Source organism: Balaenoptera physalus, assembly GCF_965194825.1.
Source record: "Balaenoptera physalus genome assembly, chromosome: 15".
In the NCBI taxonomy this organism is placed as follows: Eukaryota; Metazoa; Chordata; class Mammalia; order Artiodactyla; family Balaenopteridae; genus Balaenoptera; species Balaenoptera physalus.
The window spans coordinates 78,524,853-78,542,824 of record NC_138894.1 but is presented as its reverse complement, the minus strand read 5'-3'; the positions used below and the strand labels follow the sequence as shown (position 1 = coordinate 78,542,824).

General features: G+C 50.4%; 1 protein-coding gene and 1 long non-coding RNA gene across 5 annotated transcripts in view; one reads left to right on the top strand and one right to left on the bottom strand.

The window, feature by feature from the left end:
- Nucleotides 1-17,020, top strand: part of EFR3B (EFR3 homolog B) — a 92,233-nt gene extending 75,213 nt beyond the window's left edge. For all 4 annotated transcript variants that reach the window (XM_082427465.1, XM_082427467.1, XM_082427466.1 and 1 more), the window contains 11 exons: nucleotides 876-1,048; nucleotides 1,572-1,647; nucleotides 2,115-2,276; nucleotides 3,469-3,600; nucleotides 5,031-5,098; nucleotides 5,992-6,119; nucleotides 6,875-6,966; nucleotides 9,988-10,036; nucleotides 11,045-11,151; nucleotides 12,483-12,532; nucleotides 12,965-17,020. In XM_082427465.1, the coding sequence (XP_082283591.1) occupies nucleotides 876-1,048; nucleotides 1,572-1,647; nucleotides 2,115-2,276; nucleotides 3,469-3,600; nucleotides 5,031-5,098; nucleotides 5,992-6,119; nucleotides 6,875-6,966; nucleotides 9,988-10,036; nucleotides 11,045-11,151; nucleotides 12,483-12,532; nucleotides 12,965-13,070 (1,143 nt within the window). In that variant the 3' untranslated portion in view covers nucleotides 13,071-17,020. The remainder of the gene's footprint in view (nucleotides 1-875; nucleotides 1,049-1,571; nucleotides 1,648-2,114; nucleotides 2,277-3,468; nucleotides 3,601-5,030; nucleotides 5,099-5,991; nucleotides 6,120-6,874; nucleotides 6,967-9,987; nucleotides 10,037-11,044; nucleotides 11,152-12,482; nucleotides 12,533-12,964) is intronic.
- The window catches only part of LOC309644114, a 139,523-nt gene that overhangs the window by 69,863 nt on the left and 51,688 nt on the right, over nucleotides 1-17,972 (bottom strand). The window lies entirely within an intron of this gene.

Here is a 17,972-nt window from a genome sequence, read left to right as displayed (position 1 = left end):
CCTCCCTCCCCTCTCTCCAGCCCACACCTTTCATGTCACACTATTTTTATAAAGGCTTTTTGTGCTGACACTGCCCACATCTGGTACCTCCTTTGTCTATGTACTCCTGCCATTTCTTTGCTGAGTTTACTGTCATTAACTTGTACCCTGCATCTTACCAAGGTGACAGTTTGGGGCACACTCAAATATACCCCCTTCAGTGAACATTGATGTTTACTACTGATGCCACCAGGCTTTACCAGAGCCTCAAGGGCCTGCTGAATCATCAAAGGCATTGTTTTGCAGTATGGACTTAACAGTAAATCTGTTTTGCTGCTTTTAACTACTTTGACACCGTCATGGGTGAGGTGTCTCTGTGTGCCAACTGGCTTTAATCAGAAGACCCTCATTATGGCCACGCTAGAAGAGATGTCAGCAAATGCTGCGTGTGCTCTTGGCTGTTGCCATGTCCGTGGGTTCTAATTCCTCAGCCCAGCTGTAAGTTATTCCACTGTCTCTCCTTCTCTGTGACTGTTCGTGCTCCTAATGAAGCGCGTTCATGGTGAATGTTCGCCATTTGTGCCCTAATTAGGCTGAAACATTAGGTTCAGAGGCTCCCTGGCTTTTGCTGTCTTCTAGTGCTCAACCTCTGCTTGCTCTTAGTAACTTAATGTCCCTGCATACCATCCCCATCCACTTAGCTAAGCTGAGCTGGGCAGGTGGCCTAGGTAGATGTTGGAGGGTTCCCAAAAGCTGCCTAAGGTGGAGGACAGGGAAACTGGGCTGGGAGATGTTTAGAGAGGATGGATGCTTCAGACCCAGATTCTGCCGACCGCTCCTCACCGCTGCCGGGAGGGCCGGCGTTCCTAAGCACATGATCCTGGGCTCCCTTGCAGGTATCCACCGGCTTCCAGTGCAACAACATGATGTCCGCTCTGCCCAGCAACTTCCTCGACCGCCTTCTCTCCACCGCCCTCATGGAGGACGCAGAGATCCGTCTCTTCGTTCTAGAGATTCTCATCAGTTTCATTGATCGTCATGGCAACCGTCACAAGTTCTCCACCATCAGGTGAACTTGGGGTGTCCCCTCTATTTGGTGTGTGATGGGAGAGGAGACTCCCATGAAGACCTCACACTCAGGTGGGAAGACAATTCAGATCTTCAGTGGGACCCCCCCCAGGGAGCTAATCACGGACATGGACCCTGGGGTCCTACAAGGGAAGGAGGGACTGAAGGGGCATTTGTGCCTGGTGGAGCAAGGGAGGGAGATTTGGGAGGTAAAGAGCAGGTACCCAAGGGAGCTCTCAGGTGGGGAGGAAAGAAGGGGATGCAGGGTTATCAGTTGAGAGTGGGGGGCTGAAGGGGAGGAAAGAAAGGGAGGAAGAGGATAATCTGGATCAGTATTTAAGAAAAAAGAGACAGGAGCGTGAGAGCTTGGGAGAAAGTGGAGATCAGGCTAAGAACCAGGGCAGGAGGACACAGGGAGGCATTGGTACAACTAACAACACTGGAATAGAGCCCAGTGATACCACGTGAGCTCTGCTGGCCTCACGCAAGGGCTGACTGAGGTGGCCCCTCACGTCCCCTCCCAGTACCCTCAGTGACATCTCTGTCCTGAAGCTGAAAGTGGACAAGTGCTCCCGGCAGGACACCATCTTCATGAAGAAGGTTAGCAAGCGTGACCTCAAGACACAGTGAGCCCCGGGTGGGTCAGGCCCTGCGGACCCCAGTCTTCCAGCCCCCAAGTCGCCACTGGCCATGCCCCTAGAACCCACTTCCTCCTCTTTGACTATGCTTAGTCAGGATGACCAGCCGACCCCTCTAGGGGATCAAGCCCCCAGGTCGTACTTATCACCGAGCCAGAGTGAGGAACATCCCTTGACTGTGTTCTAAACCTGGATTTGGGCAGCAGCTTCTGCTGCTGGTTCCACTGGACCCACCTTCCCTAAGCACATACTCCTGCACTGCCCGATTCCACTGGGGTCTGCTTTAAAGGCATCTTGTCCCTGGGGGCGGAGGTGGGGTACACACAGCTGCGCCGCCCCCTTCAGACGGCTCTTCCCATTCTCCTTGCCCCTGCTGTACCCCCACCCTGCCCGCCGTGGCCTTGCCTCCACCCTTGTCCCCGTCTCCAGCACTCCCAGCAGCTCTACAGACACATCTACCTGAGCTGTAAGGAGGAAGCGAACGTACAGCAGCACTACGAGGCGCTCTACGGGCTGCTGGCGCTCATCAGCATTGAGCTGGCCAACGAGGAGGTGGTGGTGGACCTCATCCGCCTGGTGCTGGCTGTCCAGGTGGGGCCCCGTGTGGGCGGGACATAGCGCCTGGGATCGGGGGAGGGGGCCTGTTTTGGCCAAGCACTAATGAGAGCGCCAAGCAGCTACTGCTTAACAACTGTTCTGGAGCCCAGGAATGTCGCACCCTTGGTTGGCCATTCCTCCATGAAGACCACAGACCATGGTCCTATTTGGGGAACCACCAAAGAATGCTGAATTCATGGCTTTGGCCCATCCTCAGAGTAAAGGAGACCCAGGAAACAGGGTCTTTCAAAAATATCCCTTCACCCTAGTATTCTGGGTCTCTTGCAAGGTCTGAATGAGACTCCAAGGATTGCCAAGAGCGTACTCATAAGCCCGGAGCGATCTCCAAACAAACTCATTTGTCTAAAGATTACCTGGTTCCCAAACCTGGCTGTGCTTCAGAATTGCCTTAAGCACTTATTAAAAATATATAATCCCAGTTCTGTCCCCAAGCTTGGGGATCTGGAGATCCAACAAGCCCCCCTCATGACTCTCAGGCAGCCAGCGTGGCACTAGATAGGGCTTTAGACTTTCACGGTTTTCCTGGGTGGAAGTGTACTGCTCAAGATGCTGGGAATTGGGGTGGGTTCTTCAGACCTCAAAGGCCAGGTTCAGCAGGGTCCTGAAGCTAGGTGGGCATCATATCCTGAATGGTGGCAAACCTGGAATTCTGTGGTGGAGACTCTTCAGCTACCTGCTTGACGGTGCTAAGTCCTGCAAGGCCAACCCAGATGCTACGATAGTCTTCATTCTAGAATCTGAGATTCCTTTGTGTCCCGATCCCCTAGTAACTCTCACAACTTTGTCAGTTTAACATATGAACCCAGCTTAGCAAGCCAATCCAGTCCTCCAAGAATCATCCAAGGTCTGTAGTGAAGGTAACAACATCCTAGAGGTGGGATTCATGAGGGTTTGGACAGTCAAGTTCACTACAGCTGGAACTGCAGAGTGGGGCATTGAGGTCATCGCCTCTCCACTCAGGTATTTATGAGCCTCCAGCTCATGGATTGTTCTAAGGACCATTTGCTTCAGCTTTAATGACGGCGACTTCTGTTCCCCAGGAAGTTATGGGGAAAATGCTGGAAAAGGCTTTGTCTTGAGTAGCGGGCCACCCCTAAAGGAGGTTGGTAGAGGGTGGCTGGAGGGTGGGGCACCAGTATAGTTTGTTCCCTCTGTGTTGCCACAGGACGTGGCCCAGGTCAATGAAGAGAACTTGCCTGTTTACAACCGCTGTGCCCTCTACGCGCTGGGTGCCGCCTACCTGAACCTCATCAGCCAACTCACGACAGTGCCTGCCTTCTGCCAGCACATCCATGAGGTTGGTGTCCTCGTGACCCTGAGAGCTCAGGAGGCACTTGACTTGGGGTTTCCCCAGAACAACTTTTGCTTAATTGCATGAGCCCTGTGCTTAGTCTAGGCATGAGAACTAATGATGAGAAATTCCCAGCGGTAGTGACTCCTCCTGTACGGCACGACACAGCGGGGCAGGGGCAGGCACAGGCAGTATCCTGTACCCCTTCCCAACCTGCTACCTGCCCTCCTCTACTTCCGGCCCCTCTGTGCTCCCCCCACTCTCAGAAGCGCACATACCCACATCTCTCAGGTCATCTGGGACTAAAGCTACTTTAAGCAAAGTTTCTGTTATGAAAATTTTCGAATATCACAAAAGCAATATGAGTAGGGCAGTGAACGTCCACACAGCTGTCACACGAATTAAACAGTTACGAAGATTCTTCCACATTTGCTTCATCTGTCTCCTTTTCTTTTTCTTTTCCTTTGCTGAAATATGTTCAAACAAACCTTGACTATCATGTCGTTTCACCTCTGCATATATCAGTATGTGTCCAAAAAAATATGGGTACCTTTCTACCTAATTGCTATGCTATTCACATGCCTAATTAAATTATCGGTTATGCCTTGGTATTATCTTATACCTGGTCTATAATCAAATGTTCTCAGTTGTTGCAAAAAGGCATTTTAAGACATACTGAACTATGTATAGGTAGAATGATACAATATGTAGGATTAACTTTAAAATACACTCGCAAAACAAAATAAAACTAAACAAGAAAGCTCAGGTCGCAGCTGGCCTGGGCTGGCTGCAGGCACGGAGGAAGGTGCTGTATTGCTGTGCCAGAGACCACCCTGAACGAGGCAGGATCTTCCCAGCCTTGGGCTGATCCAGGAGGGCAGGAAAGGCAATGCCCTGACATCCTTTTCAGTAAAAATAATAGCATCGTGGCTTCCTCACCTCCTGCACATACTTTCACGCCAAGTGTCCTCCCACTTCTCAGCATCTTAATAACTGTCAGCTTTCTTGTCAAAAATTTGCAAAGGATGCTGAGGGAAACTCACCGTGTCACTCTCCATAGGGTGTTTTGCAGTGCGCCTGGGTTTGGGGAACAGTGAGACCTATGCTCCCTTTTTTGCATTTAAATAGAAAACAGGAATAGGACACAGGAGCAAGGAACTGAACTCTCTTGGGAGCTAAGTCCCGTGCCTTTGGAGGACACTTAGTGCATGTGTGTCACTGGAGACAGCTTGAGCAGTCCTCCTGGGCTTCACAGGCTGCCCTGGGGTCCCTGTTGGTCTGAGTTTCTCCCTCAGAAGCCCAGCCGTCGGTGCTCTTCCAGGGGCCTCGTGGGAGGGAGGAAGTGCTCAGGGGAGCGGGAGCTCTTTCACTGGCCTGTTTGGATTTCCCTCTCCCTGCTGAACCCAGCTTTTCTCACGATTCCTCCCAAACCTCAGGTGATAGAGAGCAGGAAGAAAGAGGCTCCGTACATGCTCCCTGAGGACGTGTTTGTGGAGAGGCCCAGGTGAGAACACTGAGGACGTGGTCAAGGACACCCCAAGCAGCTGAGCAAGAAAGTGGACGGTCTGAGGCCAGGGACTTGGGCTTCTATGGGCTCAAGGGCAGAAAGTGGACCCTATGCCTATGACCCAGAAGTCCTGGGTCAAGTTTGATCCCCTCACCTGACCATAATTCATGCCTTGAGCCATCTCAATGTGTTGTACTATAGAATATGGGATGCAGCCTCTGGGAACTTTGGCCAAGCCCATGGGAACAAATCCTGGAGGAGTCCTTCCTGACAAGACAGTGCCACCAATCCAAGTGGCCTTCTCAGCCTGCAGTGTGTGGGCCAACATCACTTCAGCATCAGAGGGACTCAAGGGAAAGATATTCTGAAAAAAACAAAATATCCCACAATAGAGGATGGCTTTATAAATTATGGCCCATCCACACCATAGACAACTGGTAGCCCATCCAAAATGTTTTTAAAGAATAGTTCATGTGAAATATTCAGTGTATAATAGGTGAATAAAATAGATCCTAGAACAGGACAGTGGGGGCCATGGGGATGTTTGTGTGTGTGCAAAAATGTGTGTGACTGAGGGACTCTGCACAAAATGTGGATGTGGTTCTCTCTGGAAAGTGGGACTGTAGGTGGTTTTTTTCCTTTTGCTCCTCTGTCACTTTTGAATGATGAGTGTTACTTTTTTTTTTTTCCGGCCTTGCTGCGTGGCTTGAGGGATCTCAGTTCCCCGACCAGGGATTGAGCCCAGGCCACGGCAGTAAAAGCCAGGAATCCTAACCACTAGGCCACCGGGGAACTCCCTTGAGCATTACTTTTAAAATAAGGAAGGTCATCAGGAAATCATCCTAGTCCGCCATGGTTCTCATTTGCCTCTTCCCTCCTTTGTCTCCCAGGCTGTCTCAAAACCTTGATGGAGTGGTGATTGAGTTTCTCTTCCGCCAGAGCAAGATCAGTGAAGTCCTGGGGGGCAGTGGTTACAACGCAGACAGGCTCTGCCTGCCCTACATCCCTCAGCTGACAGGTAGGAGCCCTGCTCGCGGACTTGCGAGCCTGCCTCTGGCTTTTCTTGGCCAGGGCCTGAAAGGAAGGGACTTGTGAGTCCTTCAGTCACCTTCCATGGCACCTTAGATGTCACACAAGAGCTGAAAGACACAGTGGAAATCCATGGTGAGATCCTCGATTTTCCCACCTCTCCTCCTCAGTGCAGGGTCCTTGGGAGTAACTGGCCCACGGGATAGCCTGGCCTGTGCGTGGGAGAGACCCCACTGTGCCGGAAAGAGCACACATGGGCTGTGGAGTCTGAGACCCAGTTCTCTGCAGCTTACTTCCTGAAGAATCTTAGACGAGTCCCTTGGCATCTCTGAGTCTCAGTTGCCTTGGCTGTAAAATAGGGATATTAACAATACCTGCCTTAGAAGGTAGAGGCAAATGCCCGTATTAGGAGATGCTACGCAAATGACAGCTGCTGGTGCTATTAGCAGATGACCCTTGTGAAAGTTGAGATACGCTTTCTGGTCATAAGCAGCTTCTTTGTGCTCATCAGTGATTTCAAAATCTTAGCCCTAAAAAGCAAAACTCACCGCCCTAAGATAGGCGGTGAAGGCCCGCAGCCCTCCGTAAACTCCAGCTGTAGCCCCAGTGTATAAACTCCCTCTGAGCCCTCCGAGGACTGTGGACCAGGCAAAGGCAAGGGGGTTGGGAGATGGTGCTGGAGGCGTGATCCTGGCTTGCTCTGCAGGGGCTGGGGACTCTAGCTTCTCTACCCTCCTTTCCCAGATGAGGATCGCTTATCCAAGAGGAAGAGCATTGGAGAAACCATTTCCCTGCAGGTGGAGGTAGAATCGAGGAACAGCCCAGAGAAGGAGGAGGTGAGCGTGTCCTTCTTGATCCACTGTCCTGGTGAAGCTCAGCGTCCTCCCGGGAGGGGACTCTTCCCACCTCCTAGGTGGTCAGACACTCCACGATCTAGGCTCCCTTAGCCACCCCACACATTTAAAGTTGCACAGAAAGTAAATTTCTCATAAGTCCTGTTTTCTTACTGACTCTCATCATATGTATCCTAGACATTTCCATCTGGAAAAAATTACCGAATCCTCCCGCCCCCCGTACACTCCTATGAGCATGTTATAAAAATCAGTCTTGAAAGGCTTGCTGTTAGTCATTCCCTATTCATGATGGAGGCGGACGTGCTCCATGTTGGAAATTGGAAGGCCTCACAGGAAAGATGGGGGCAAGAATAGCTTTTACAATGTTTCTTCCAGATATGTCAAGAAAAATGCTTTTTTAAAGAGAAAGATGTAGCTTAAAGATCTCTCTTCCTTCCATCATCTCTTGAGGGCTGTGAATATCTAATTTCTGTTTAAATGACCATGTGATATCTCTCCTACCAGTATTGCTTCTACCTCAGAAAATAAAGAAGGTGTACCCACAAGTAAGGGGGAATAAAGAATTTTAGTGGAAATACCAATTTTACTCCCTAAAATGAAAAAGAAATGGGGGCGGGGCAAGGAAGAGGGAGGAAGGCGTCCCGAGGGAACTGAAGCCTCAGGATGCTGTACACTTGTTTTAAATGGTAACTCTGCCAATTAAGGGAGTTGACGGAGACGCAGGGGAACCTTAGCAAGAAGCAGGGAGGATGCACATCTGGGTGGGACAAGGAGACTTGCGAGACCCCTGGGCACGGACGGCCTGGAGTAGCTGCGAGGGACACCCTGCACACCCAGCCTTTCCCCAGATGGGCCTGGAGCAAGGAGAAGTCAGTGGGGTGAAGATCAAGCCTCCCCCTAACTGTGCCCTCAGCCATTCCAACAGCCCCTCGGTTACTGGGGCAGACCTCCAGGGCAGGGCTTTTCCAAGCTTGTCTGGAACCTTCCCATGGAAGGAAGGAAGCTCTGACTCAGGCTAATTGGAGAAGCAACATGAGGTTGAGCCGGGTGTCCTCCAAGGCCCTTCCAGCTCTGCAGGGATGGGAACCTCACGTGTTAGGAGCACAGCGTAAGTTGGCTGCCATCCCCTCAATAGTTGTAATTCTTCCTTCCCGAGAGTTGAGAGACCCTCAGGAATTGATAAGTAAAGTGAAGCAGAAGAAGGAAGAGAAATGCTCACCTGGGTACACAGCGCCTGCTCCTCTTGGCCTCCCGGTCACCATCATGGGTTCCTCCCCCTCAGAGAGTCAGCTTAGCCCGGGGAAGGCTTGGTATCTAAAGCAGGGGTGTGGGAGCCTCCACCCTTCTGCTGTGCTATACTTCTTTCCACTTCCAGCCCACCATGCCCCACCCCCACCCCTCCAGAATCTCACGGTGACTCCCTGTAGCCTCAAATGCCAGCCTCATAGCAGGTGATCAATAAATGCTGGTTTGGTCAAATTCCAAACCCAGTGCCTGGCATTCAGAGCCATTTGTAGGCAGGGATGCCCTCCCATTTCATTTCATCTCCCCTCCTCTCTGGCTGGTCTGCTCTCAGTCTCCCCCATGCTATCTCATTCACCTCCATGTCTTTGCTAGTATGGAATCCCATGTCGGAATCACCCTTCCTCTCCACCTCTACGTTCATGAATCGCCCGTTCATCAACATCCAGCCTGTGGTCCATCTCCATCAGCTTCTCTCTGCCTGCCTTTACCCAGTGATCTGTCTTCCTTTTTCTCCCACCACCATATGGTTTCCTATCACTTTACCCGTGAATATCTGATGTTGGTCAGTGCTGACAGTGGATGGATGGATGGATGGATGGATGGATGGGTGGATGGACAGACCTACAGAGGATGAATCTTCACAGTGAATGAATCTTCAGAGTGAATGATAGCGCTCTCGTGTAATTCCTATAGTAATACATTTTGCAATTTCAACTAACTGACTAGCCAAGAATCCTACACATAATTGGTGCTCACTTAATATCTGTTGGATGACTTTATCCCATACCTACAACTCTGTCCATTCCTACTCGAACAAGCATTTATGGAATTCCAAGCTCAGTGAATTGTCTGAGTGAATAAAGTGAATATACTGATGCACTCACACCCGGATCAAGGACTAAAACGTTGTCTTCCAGGAGCCCTGCCTCTGTACCCCCTCCCCAGAGGGAGCCACTAGCCCAACTTATGTCACTTCTTGAGCTTTATGTCAATGAAACCATTCTCTCCTGTGTCTGCCTCTTTCATGTAATATTACATTTAAGTAATAGAATATGAATAAATCATGGGTCTTGCCTCAAGGAGCTCACAGTCTAGTGGGGAATTCCTGGAATTTAGTCCAAACTCCTTCACAATTTTCAGCATCTGACCTAAGGCCACACATCCATAGAACACCCTTCTTTGGGTTTTATTATTTTCCACCTCCACCTTTTATGGGTTCCCAGGACACTGAGATCCTGTGACCCAGGTCCTTGGACCAACCTCAGCATGCCTTACCTTTACTGAAAACTCAAATCACCTTGGTGGATAATTTAATATCAGAAGTCTTCAAAAATGTTAGTCAGTTCTTGAAATTTTCATATGAGATTATATTTGCTAGCTGCCTTCTCTTGTTTCGAATATTTTCTGTTACGTTCTCTGAAGATTTGTTTGAATTACAGTGTTTTCTTCCCAGGGAGCTTAATGGGACCTGCTGCGGGGCGAGGGGAGGAGGGGCCAGTGAGTTCTTTCAGGCGAGACTTGTGACTGATGAGGCTCTAGCCTCCCCACCTCTCTCTCTCCCTGCTCTCCTTCAGTTGGAGGCGCTGTGCCTGCTCAGGCAGCTTCCAGAGACCCTAGTGAGAATGTGGGTGTCCTGAGGGAGTTTCTCCCATCAGAACATTCTTCTGAGAAGTGAAGTGGCTGCCGGGTAACTGAGGAAGCCAAGGCTGCCTCCCCCCGCCTCCCCCTTTCTGAGCACTTCTGTTCCCTCTCCCTCAGCGCGTGCCTGCCGAGGAGATCACCTATGAGACGCTGAAGAAGGCCATTGGTAAGTGGGAGCCCCCCAGGGAGGGGATCGCAGGGCTGGGTCCTGGAGAGGCGTGTGGGTGTGTGCAGCTGTCTGCTGCCCTCCCAAGTGTGATTCACACAGGTGTGAGGGGAGAGGCTGGTGGCTTCCTCTAAACTCTTCACAACTACTGAAGCTGCAATTAGAAGTCCCCCTCTCTTAACGGGGGTCCATGTCCTATGCCAGGAACCCTTTTTCTACTGACCGCTGCCATTAAAAGTGGTCAGTTGAGGGTTACAGCCAATCAGACAAGTAAAAAACAATTTTAATTTGTATAAATACCTTGACAATTTTTTGGTGGAGTGTGATACAAAAGAAAAAGTTGACCATTGAAAGCCATTGAGAACAAATCCTATTAATATTTATTTAATAATGGCAATAGGTTTTAAAATGCAGCATTACCTCGTCTAGATTATTGGGCAATGAAGTATCCCGAATTAGAGAATTTTTCCGATAACTGATAACAAATCTTTATTTTTGTTGTCATTCATGGTACACTTCCTAAATGTTCCCACTGCTCTGCCTTCTTAAACTGGGCATGATGAACATATTTCATACCCTTCCTTGTTTTTTTTTTTTTTCACTTCGGCTACCAAGAGGAATATGCAGAAGCCTTAAACTAAATGGCCTCAGACTGCTCTGCCATAGGGATTCTTCGTTGTCTTTTGTGGCTTTTCCACTGTTGATGTCCCTTTTCATATTCCCCCCAGAGTACTTCCTGTTCCAGGAACTTTCGTCTAAGAGTCCCAGTGTCAATGCAACTACATGGGGCTTTAGCCCCACTTAAGGGTCCACTCAACTAGTTTTCAAACTCGTAGGCAAGGAAGGGGGCAGAATCAGAAAAGGGTCTAGCCCTCTCAGGGCCAAGTGATGGCATCGCACCCTCCACGCCACCCTGCCCCTCGTCAGCAGAGTGGACAGCTGGGGGGCAATCTCAGACTGCATCACTGGGCTAGGACCTGAGGGCTGACCCGGCTCTCTGTGCCGCAGTGGACAGTGTGGCCGTCGAGGAGCAGGAGCGTGAACGGCGGCGACAGGTGGTGGAGAAGTTCCAGAAGGCTCCCTTTGAGGAGATTGCAGCGCATTGCGGGGCCCGGGTAAGTGAGACGTAACGGTGCCCCTCCCGGGACCAAACGGACACTGGATGTGGGTCCAGGGCAGGACTGAGTTTCTAGGAGATCCTGGTACTGTTGTCATCCAGAACTTAGGGTTTAGATCCCAGCAGTGCCTTGGCACTACATTGCTCCCCCCTGAACCTAAAGGCTATTAGTCATACACCCCTCCAGAAGTCACAGTTTTCATATAAGGGAGAAATCCTGACCTCAGGATCTCCTGTACCAAATAGACAGATTAAAATAATTATAATCATCAGAGCAAGAACGTAAATAGCACTTGCTGTTCACCAGAGCATCTTACATTTATCAGCTTATCTCCTTCTCATGACAACTCTGCGAGTTTGTTGCCATTAGGATTGTCATGTTATGGAGTGATGGGAGAAGGGGCCATGGCACAGGAAAGATGGCCAGCGTTTGCTACAGGGCCCGCTTCCAACTGGGGGACCCCGGCAGGTGGAATGGAGCGGCCTGGCCCTAGAAAAGAAATCTGAATGAGAGGGCGCCAGATGAGTAGAAAGACGAGTAGATGGCTAAGGGAAGAGCACAGACATTTCTTGAAAACGGTATTCCAGGATTTGTTAGTCCTAGTGTCCATCTTCGTAACAATGAAACATAATTGTAAACATCCAAAGTCTACAAATAACTTCTATTTTATTGTACTTTTTCCTCTCAATAAAAACACATGTAATTTTCTATTATATATATTTCAAACATATATACATAAACTTCTCATATAATAATTATATATAGTAATATATAAAAGATATATAAATTATATATAAAAATACATGTAAGTATAATACAGATTTTTCTGGGCCTATGTTATGCTAACCTCTTGTCCCATCCTGAGAGGTAGATGCTGCTCATTTCGTGAGCTCAGAGTCGAGCACGGTCTCACTCTCTGTGTACATGGACTTAGGTGGAGCCGGAAGGGACCAGACAGAACATCTTCCCTAATGCACCAACTTTGCACAACTGCTCCTTGGGAGTTAAGGAAAGAGCTGGAACCAGCTCTGAGCCTCCTGACTCTGCCCAGCAGGCCCGATTGTCCCACTTGGAGGAGCTAAGGGCTCTTCCAGAACTTTTGCTGAAGTCCTTCCTGGGGTTCCTGGCCTCTGTGCTGTCCCCAGCAGGCCTTTGCTGGGCGGCTCTTTGTGATTTGAACCCACAGCCAGGGTCCACAGATAAGTGCTGGAAACGAGCTCACACCGGTTTCTTTCCTGAGGCCGCAACTGCCCAGCACTTTCAGTGCATGCTGGGCAGGGGCGCTTGGGAGTCAGCCCCCGGCTCACTTTCCCTCTGTTTGTGTCTAGGCATCACTGCTGCAGAGCAAACTCAATCAGATCTTTGAAATCACCATCCGGTAAGTGGCAGCCCTGGGCAGGGGATCCCCACTTCTGTGGCCCAGTGTAGGTACTCCTCCCCCCAAGTCCTCCTCTCGCACCTCCCTGCCCCCAGCCTCTGTCTCCAGGGCTGGAGTCGGCCACCAACTCTCCCCAGGTAAGGAAACAGAGACTGAAGGGAGAAAGAGACAGCTCAGTGAACCCTGGAAAAGAGCCAGGGGTCCTAGTGTCACAAGCTGGTACTTTCTAGAGCAACAGAGTCGTTGTAGAGCCTGCAGTAAAGCTTGACTTCAAGCTGAAGATTCTAGAACAGCTTGAAACCTGGGAACCACAGAGTGACAAAATCTCTGGTCCCTATTCAAAGAGAAACCTCAGTCAGCTGCTCTGTTGCACGGGGTGGGACCCCAGAACCCCCTCCTCATGCCTTTCTCCTCCATGTGTTTCTGTCCCAGGCCCCCCCCAAGCCCATCAGGAACCATCACCGCAGCCTATGGCCAGCCTCAGAACCACTCCATCCCCGTCTATGAGATGAAGTTTCCCGATCTGTGCGTATACTGAATTCCAAGACACAAGCTTCTCGGAGGGGTGGGGTCTGAGGGAGGGGCTCGCCTTCACGCCCACCCCTACGACATGGAAATCTAACTGGGATCTCAGAGAAAAAACACCTTGGACAGCTAAGCAAGGTGGAGCCCTGGGCCCCCTTGGCCCCCTCTTGGCCTCCCTGCTTCCTCTTTGTCTTCCCTGAGGGCGATCCGGCCACGTGCCCCTCTGGGGCCAATAAGCATCCTACCTATGCCCTTTGTCTCCTCCTCTGTGTCATCCTGGGGCCAAGAGTCACTGGGGGTCTGCAGAGAGAGGCTGAGGTCCCAGGAAACTCCTGCTTAGTGTAGTAAGTGAAAGGCTTTCACGGGGGTGGGTGCGCAGCTGCCATACCCCCAGGAGGGAACTAGAGAGAGACACAGTTGGTCCAAGGAAGCCGTAGACTGCAATCAGGAGGAAGCAAGGCCAGCTCCTGTAAAGCAGTGGCCTGTGAGAGCTGGAAGATGGGGCACTGATCTCCTCCAGAGTGTCCCCTCCTCCTTCCCCATTTGAGGGTCCAAAGGCCTTCAAGTCTCTGGTGTCTTTTCCACTCCCTGCTCACCCTGCCAGTTGCCACTTCGTGAATTGTTTCTATTGTTAACTAATACTGAGCTTGTGTAACAGAAGCTGGGGTAGAGACACCATGGGGGGCAGCAGGCCGCTGATAGGGGGAGCCCGCGTCCCCAGGCTGGCCGGCTGGGCCAGCGAGCAGAAGCACGGGCCGGCCTCCTGTAGAGGAGCAGCGGGCAGAAGTGGGCAAGTCTGCGTCCCTCTGTAGTACCTCCCCTCCTTTGTCCAGAGGGATGTATTTCTGAGTTGAGTTCTCCCTCTTTGATGCTCTTCTTCCTGCGGCTCCCCGTGTGAGCTGCCTCTGGCAGAACCTCACCTGGGCCTCTTCCTAAGGCAGCTCCCTCTGGCCAAGAATAGCCCTTTCCTTCTCCTTTTCCAGTCTAACATCCCATAAATTTTCTGAGCTGATATGACTCACAGGAAGGTGAGAATGGTCAAATGATTCCTTCCTGGAGAATTTGCTCTTGAAAAGAGGGAGGGTGAGTAGATCTCTTGACCCAAAGGAGCCCCTTTTGAGGGTACAATTTTCGGCAGCGTGGGGTGGGGTCGGAAGCGGGCTGATTCTGCTAAGGGGAGGGCAGTCTTCTCGGGACACCCTCGGGTCACACCTCGGTGCGTGGCCCTGCACAGATACACTGTGAGAGCCTGATTATCAGGGCTGATAGGTGTATTTGTCCAAATTAGGAGAATCTTAACAAATGTAACTTTCCTATTGCGTCTGCAATAACCTTGTTGGGTATGGGGGCTGCCTCACCCTCGTTCCTGTAGTTTCCCCCCTTGGTTGCTGCCTCTGTGCTGTGGGCCTGCGGCTTCCAGAGGGTCTACATGACTACAGGGCCGAGGGGGCCCGCTCCTGCCCCTCCACCACAGCCTTTGGCTCTGCTCTGTGGCTTTTGGCTAATGCTTAACCCAACTTTACAGGCATGAACCGAGATTTCTCTTTACTTTAATATCTCTTTATTAAGAAACCAAATTTAAAATAACTAGAAACAAACTTGAAGACAAATGACCTTTGGAAGAAGCTTCAGAGAAAATCTAAATCTTGAGCCACAAACATGTCTTTTCCTCACTGGATCTTCCCATCTTTCTTCCCTGCTCAGCTTTGACGCGAAGCCCTGTTTCTCTCTAGTGCTTCTCTGACTGTAGGGTCCACCCCCATGGCATCTGCACCCCGAGCACTGCCCTGGGGCCCTGGTTCTGGGACTTGGGAGTCATTCCCTGGAGCCTCTTTCTAGAACCAGCACTAGAACACGAGACCTACATGTCCATCAGCTGTCTCTCCCTCATCCCCACCCTGGGAACAGATCGAAGAAACAAGGTGCAGGATTCCCATTCTTCATATACTTCATTGCTGTTTCCTCTGTCTGAAGCAGCTTTTTCTTTGTGTCACCGCTACATAGCAACAATCTGCTTCCTTTGGAGACCTGGCCACATTTTGAGTGCCCTCCTTCTCGGTTTCAATTTAAACTTACACTCAGTAGAATATTAACTTGCCTGCTGACATGGAGTAGAATATGGATTCTGGCCAAAGATGCCTCAGAATCAGAAAGTTTATGATGAACATTAACTGGAACCATTACATGGTAAATTAAGCAGCCTCCTTCACCCCACCCCTGCCCTCCCGAGCCCTGGGAGAGAAGCCAAGCAGTTTGGTGGGTACCCCAGCCTTCAGCCTAGCATTACTCTTCCTGCCTTCCAAGCCCGCTGGCGTCTGGCGGCACTGTGTCAAGCGACCAGCCCTTTTTGCTACCCTCCTCTGTTGTGAATTTCAGTCAGCAAGGCCACCCAAGCCAGTTGCTCCCCAAAACTGCTGAAGACTCTTCCTCGTGTGGAAGGGGTAGGGTCGGTTAGCTCTCTGCTGACAGAACCCAGTAGCATGGATGTATTTGGAATTTCAGTGAACTTGGTTGAGTCACATAAAGGCATAAGAAGCAGATGAGAGGAGAGCCCCAGTGTGACCCTGGAGGCTCCTTCCGGTTTTCCTTGCAAAGGGGTCCCCCATGGCCTGTGCCTGTTCCCATTTTCCTCTTTTTGAAAAGTAGAAATAAGTGATTTCTTGACTCCTAAACATCTCCTCCCCAGAGAAGTAGCCTGAGTGAGTCAGAAGAAGAAGGAGAAAAGTCCTCAGACATTCTCCTCTGTCCAGCCCTCCGCCTCAAGCGTAAGAATAGATGGATGAGCAGTGAAAAGGTGGGGCTGGGACCATCTGAAGTGCTTGGAGTGCAGGGGTCCCAGATGCACTGCCCTTTGCCCTGGGTGTTCTCAGTCCCAGAGGATACGTTTCAGCTGGCCTAAGAATCAGAAGAGCCTTGAATTTGTTTAGACTCCTCAAAGGCCAGACCTCCTGGCTTCACTAGGGGCCCTTGGGTCATGACACCTTCCAGTTGCTATTCCATTGTCCCTGGGGCTTCTCACCTGGGTACAGAGAGTATCACTGAGAAGTGAGGCTATTTCTCCCAGTTCCTCTTCATGACCATGACATGGCAGCTGGCCAGCTGGGGCCTGTGGGAAAAGACTAGACCTGAGCTGTTAGGCTGAATATTAAGTTTGATGGTAGACAGGGAAGTGGGCACCTCTGAGCAGGCCACGCCCACTTCTCCAGACCCACAGACCCTGGCAGGCAGTTGTGCTGAAACAAGGCAGCTTCCTTATGTCTGGGGAGAAGGCTTAGGGCAGTGTGTTACCTCTTCATCTCACTAACCCTAGAAATCTTCTAGTTAAAATACCCTGTATCCCAAATCTGGCCTAGGACTGAAGCCTGCAGAAGGATGGTCTTGGTGGGGCCTGCCAGCTGGGGAAGTGGGGAGGGGACACAGGCCTGTGGGAGGGAGCTCTGCGGCCTGTTTTCCGTGCTCTCCTTTAGCACCAACGAGGTTGACCAGGTCTTTTCTCCTTCAGGGGCCCTTGGGACCCCAGCCCATCACTTTCCCCTTTCGAGCTCTTCCTCCATGGCTGTTGATTCTGGCCTGTGGAGCGCAGAGCTGTAAATCCACAAATGCTGCAGCATTACACATACATTGTAACATGTCTGTGTCCACTTAGACGTTCATGACCTGGCTGAGTGTGTGTGTGCCCGTGCGCGTGCATGTGTGTATAGTGTAGTTCGTAGTTGACAGTGTATGTATATAATAGCTGACGTATTTATATGTGAGTGCAGAATTAGTGCCTGTGGCGGTTTTCTGTATTTTGAACTCATTGAATCAAATTAGTTTAAGGAAGGGGAAGGAGGATGTGGGGGGCGGGGCTGGAATGTAGGAGGAAGGACTCTTAGCAAGATTATTCTTTAGGACTATTAGTCGTGATTTCCCAATGAGCCTTCATGATGCCCTTTTCAAATAAATGTTAATGTTGTCACCACACAGTTGTCTATCTGATTTCTTTAAAGTAAATGGTTTTTTGAGATGCAAACAGGATCTGAAAATGCCACCAGTATTAATCGCTGACATTTAGCCACCCCCGCCTATCATTCTTTACTTGCCTCAAAAGGAAGGAGGGTAAGGGAAAGGATGCTACCAAGATGTAAACACGAGGCCCAGGATTCCCAGCAAAGGAGCATCCTCAGATGGGAAGGCCTGGGCCATTTCTTCATTACAGTGACTAGAATCTAGCCCCATTTCATATAACCCTCACTGAGGGAGACTTTATCTTAAAAGTCTGGCTTTCTGATTCCATCAGGACTTCCCAGGTGCATTCCAGTTTTCTTTACTTGTGAACTTCTAAGATCATCAAAATATGGGAGTAAATATGGAAGTGCCATACAGAAATGTTCCCCAGCCGGCTTTGACCTGCATCATCCCCTGGTATGTCTGATGCAGTTGATGTGGAGATGTACATCTCTGTGTATCAGTGTCTGTGAGTCTCTTGTGAACTGTAAATGTGTGTGACTGCAAACCAGTGGCCCCAACATTGTGAAAACATCATGGGGACATACAAAAGAAGCACAACCGCTAGCCTCTGCCCTCGTGGAGCTTGGAGTTTCCCTGAGAGAAAAGCACAAGACATATGTGCAGCAAGAAACTTGCCATCTGAGCTGGTCTGCATGCCCCCCCAGTGCAGAGGGGCTGACTGCAGAAACCCTGAAAATGTGCAGGCTCAGCTGCAAGAGATCCCAACTTTCCCAGTGGAAGTGGACTTCAGCCTGGGCTCATGTTGAAAAAACGGTAACATTCAAAATGGAGGGGGAAGGTGGGGAATTCCAGGCAGAGGACGGAGGAGGATGGGAGAAGAGTGAGAAGACCAGGGAAGTGGGGTTTGGTAAGGAGAGTGAAACTGATGGACAAGGGCCCTTGTGTGTGCCATGCCCAATAGTTT